Source organism: Lichenostomus cassidix, unplaced genomic scaffold (genome assembly GCF_008360975.1).
Source record: "Lichenostomus cassidix isolate B80296 unplaced genomic scaffold, HeHo_3.0 HiC_scaffold_42, whole genome shotgun sequence".
Taxonomy (NCBI): domain Eukaryota; kingdom Metazoa; phylum Chordata; class Aves; order Passeriformes; family Meliphagidae; genus Lichenostomus; species Lichenostomus cassidix.
In genome coordinates, this window is record NW_028147241.1 from 849,442 (window position 1) to 852,372 (window position 2,931).

At 52.4% G+C, this 2,931-nt stretch overlaps 1 protein-coding gene across 1 annotated transcript; it reads right to left on the reverse strand.

The window, feature by feature from the left end:
• Positions 1 to 211: 211 nt before the first annotated feature.
• On the reverse strand, positions 212 to 1,683 carry LOC146424136 (inositol 1,4,5-trisphosphate receptor-interacting protein-like 1). Its single transcript, XM_085043908.1, has one exon. It carries the CDS (start codon positions 1,569 to 1,571, stop codon positions 678 to 680), a length of 894 nt encoding a protein of 297 aa, XP_084900034.1. The 5' UTR covers positions 1,572 to 1,683; the 3' UTR covers positions 212 to 677.
• Between the last annotated feature and the right edge of the window lie 1,248 nt (positions 1,684 to 2,931).

Sequence of the window (2,931 nt, forward strand, 5' to 3'; positions counted from 1 at the left end):
ATGGTTTTGTTTTCTTGTCTTTTAATATTATATATGACAACTAATGAAGCATGTAATATATAATATGTATGAATTAGATAGATTTATCAAGGAAATAAAAGTCTAGATACTTCTATATACAAGATTTCAGGTCAGCTCCAACACAGTTGGTACAATGCTGACTTAAAGGTGTCCCTTCTGGGGACAGGAAGAGACACAGTCCATTGTCTGATCTCAGACCAGCAGAGCTAGTTTTTCCTCTTGGTCATTTCTTCCCTGTTTTTTTGTCGTTTTCTGCCCCACATTCCCACTTTCTTCATACTGTAACTTTAGGTCCTTCCCATAGGGCTGGAACAATTGCATGTTACAGGTGGGGTTTGGTGGCTTTGGCCATGCGTGTAAGGCATGTGCTCTCTTCATCTGCATTCTTAGGAGTGGGAAAGTTCGTATGCAAGTAGGGCTTAATGCGGATCTGGGTGACTTGTTTTGGAACATGAATTGATACCAGGAGGTAGAATAAACACTCCCATGGTCCCCCAGCTGCTGAGGCAGCAGGAGAGGCTGTGGGACCTTTGCCAGAGTCTTTGCACGCATCCTCCTCTCCTTTAAGGAGCAGATTTGTACAATGAGCTGCTTCTCTGCCGCCAGCTGTGAGCATCTCAAGCACAGCTCTGTGCAGGAGAACCTCTTCCAAGGTGTCAAGGCTTAAGGATTTCCAGGAGACGATGTTGCAGATCCAGGTACTGACTTATCACCTGGGAATGGGCAACTGGATCCACGGCCATACGATGGAAGAGATTGAGTGTCTCAGTCGTTTGGACATCTGGGGGCAAAGTGATTTCCTCAGGAAGCCTGTGGTTGCCCACAATAAAGTGGTTGAGACGTTTGTCTTCCAGGCTTAAGCGCAGGCTGTTGTTGATATCCACAATTCGCCTCAGGAAATGTCTCATTTGCCACTGTGACACCGGTACAGCGTTCAGGAGGTGCATGACAATGGTCTTCATGGTGTAGCTGGAAAAGCCTAGGCCCTGCCGAAGACAGGTGAAGAACTGCAGGTACTTGAGGTGCAAGCTGTAAGGGGGAGCCTGCCTGGCGATGTGCCTGAAGAACTTCATCTCTGCCACGGCGAAGGTCTCGAGCCACCTTGTTCTTGGGGTGAGGGGCTTTCTAGACTCGCTGCTAACAAAGACGTCTGAGTCGCCTCGCTGCACCCCAAAGAGCATCTCAATCCTGAAGCTTTTTCTGCCGTTGGTCACCTTGAACTGGCAGGAGCGTCTGGAGGGCAGCAGCACTAGACGCCAGTTGTGTGACTGAGGCAAAGCTGGCCAGATGGCTCTCAGCAGTTGGTAGAACCAGAGGCCTGTTTTCTGCACATCAAGGTAGGAGCCGGTGCACAGGGTGCGAAGGAGGCTGGGATCCTGATTCCTCCTCAGCTCCTCCTCGGGGTGGTGCAGGAAGCACAGCATGTTGTCAGCCTGCTGCTCCCTTGTGCAGGTGCACTCCAGCTCCACGCGGACATGGAAGCTCCTGCCGGGCCTCCACATTGCATTGGCCAACTCCAGGTGGAAGGAGTGCCCTTGGGGAGGAGTCATGGGTACGAGAAAGCGATACACAACATCCTCCTCTCGGGCAGTCCAACCTTCAAAGGCATTGCCCACCTGGATGGCTCGTTGCAGCACCGGGTAGAAACTGTTTGACAAGACACGTCTAGAGAAATTGATGAATCTGTCCATCAGGTCAGTTGTCCACATGCAGCCTGTCTCCAGGTCCTGTACAGGCCACTGGATGCACCACAATAGCCTCCACCCTATGAACACGTGAATAACATCGTGTACTACATTTGCATCTACCATTCCGAATGCATTTCCACCATCATTTTGTTCTTCATGCTCCTGTCTCCTCAGGCTCCTTTCCCTTCAGAAATACCATAAGACCAAGAGAGAGACCAAGATGACAGGAAATGGCCAGAGCTGCCAGTACTGCAAGGCAGACCCCAGCAGGTCTCCTCAGGCCAAGCCACTCTGCTCCAGGAGTCTGAGCTGCTCCAACTCTTGCTCCAGCCGAATCCTCTCCTTTTCCAGGCGCTTTGCACGCAACTCCACGTGCAGTCGCAGTGTCTCCACATCCATAGCACCATCCATGGGCTGTGGGTACTGAAGAAGGCTATGCAAAGCAAGGACCAGGAATATCCAGGACTCCATGGTCTGCAGGAGGATGGAGAGAAGGCCTTGAGTGGGGGTGGGAGGGAGGCAGCTGGCAGAGGGGGCAGCAGGGGCAGGAATCACAGGGATGTGGGGGCAGGAAGGAAAGGGCCCCAGAGAGCTGTCAGGAAGCAAGGCCTGTCTTGCTACCCCAGCAGCAGCAGCAGCACCGTGCCCTGCCCAAGGCTCCCCTGTGAGGGGCTGTCCCTGCATGCATGGGGAGAAGCCACCCGCGGGTGCAGCGTTTCTGCCCCAGCCCTTGTCCAGCCCAGCCTCCCCTCCACCTCCAGTGTGCACTCACCACTTGCCCAGGCTCAGCCGGGACAGCATTGTCTGCCGGGGCCTTTTATAGCTGCCCCCATTGTGACATGTCCCCTGTGATGTCACAGGTGCCACAGCGCATCACAGCCAGGCCAGCCCCACTCTTTGTCCCCAGCCCAGCTCAGCCACTCCGAGTGGCTCTTGTTCATTGCTTAAGGCTGCCTTTGAGTAAATGTTCTTCAAAGAACGTCCTCTGGTCCTTCTTTTAAATCTTTCTGAGGGTGGTAACTCTGCTATTTCATAGGGCAGTCTGTTCACAACCTTGATATCATTTTTGGTGAAGGAATAGAGATCAAATCTAAACCTCCCGTGGAGTAACTTGAGGTAATTTCCTCTGGTCGTATGGTTGGTTTCCTGGGAGAATACATTGACCCCCGTGTGGCTACAACCTCCTTTCAGGGAGCTGAAGAGAACCATAAGGTCCTCCCTG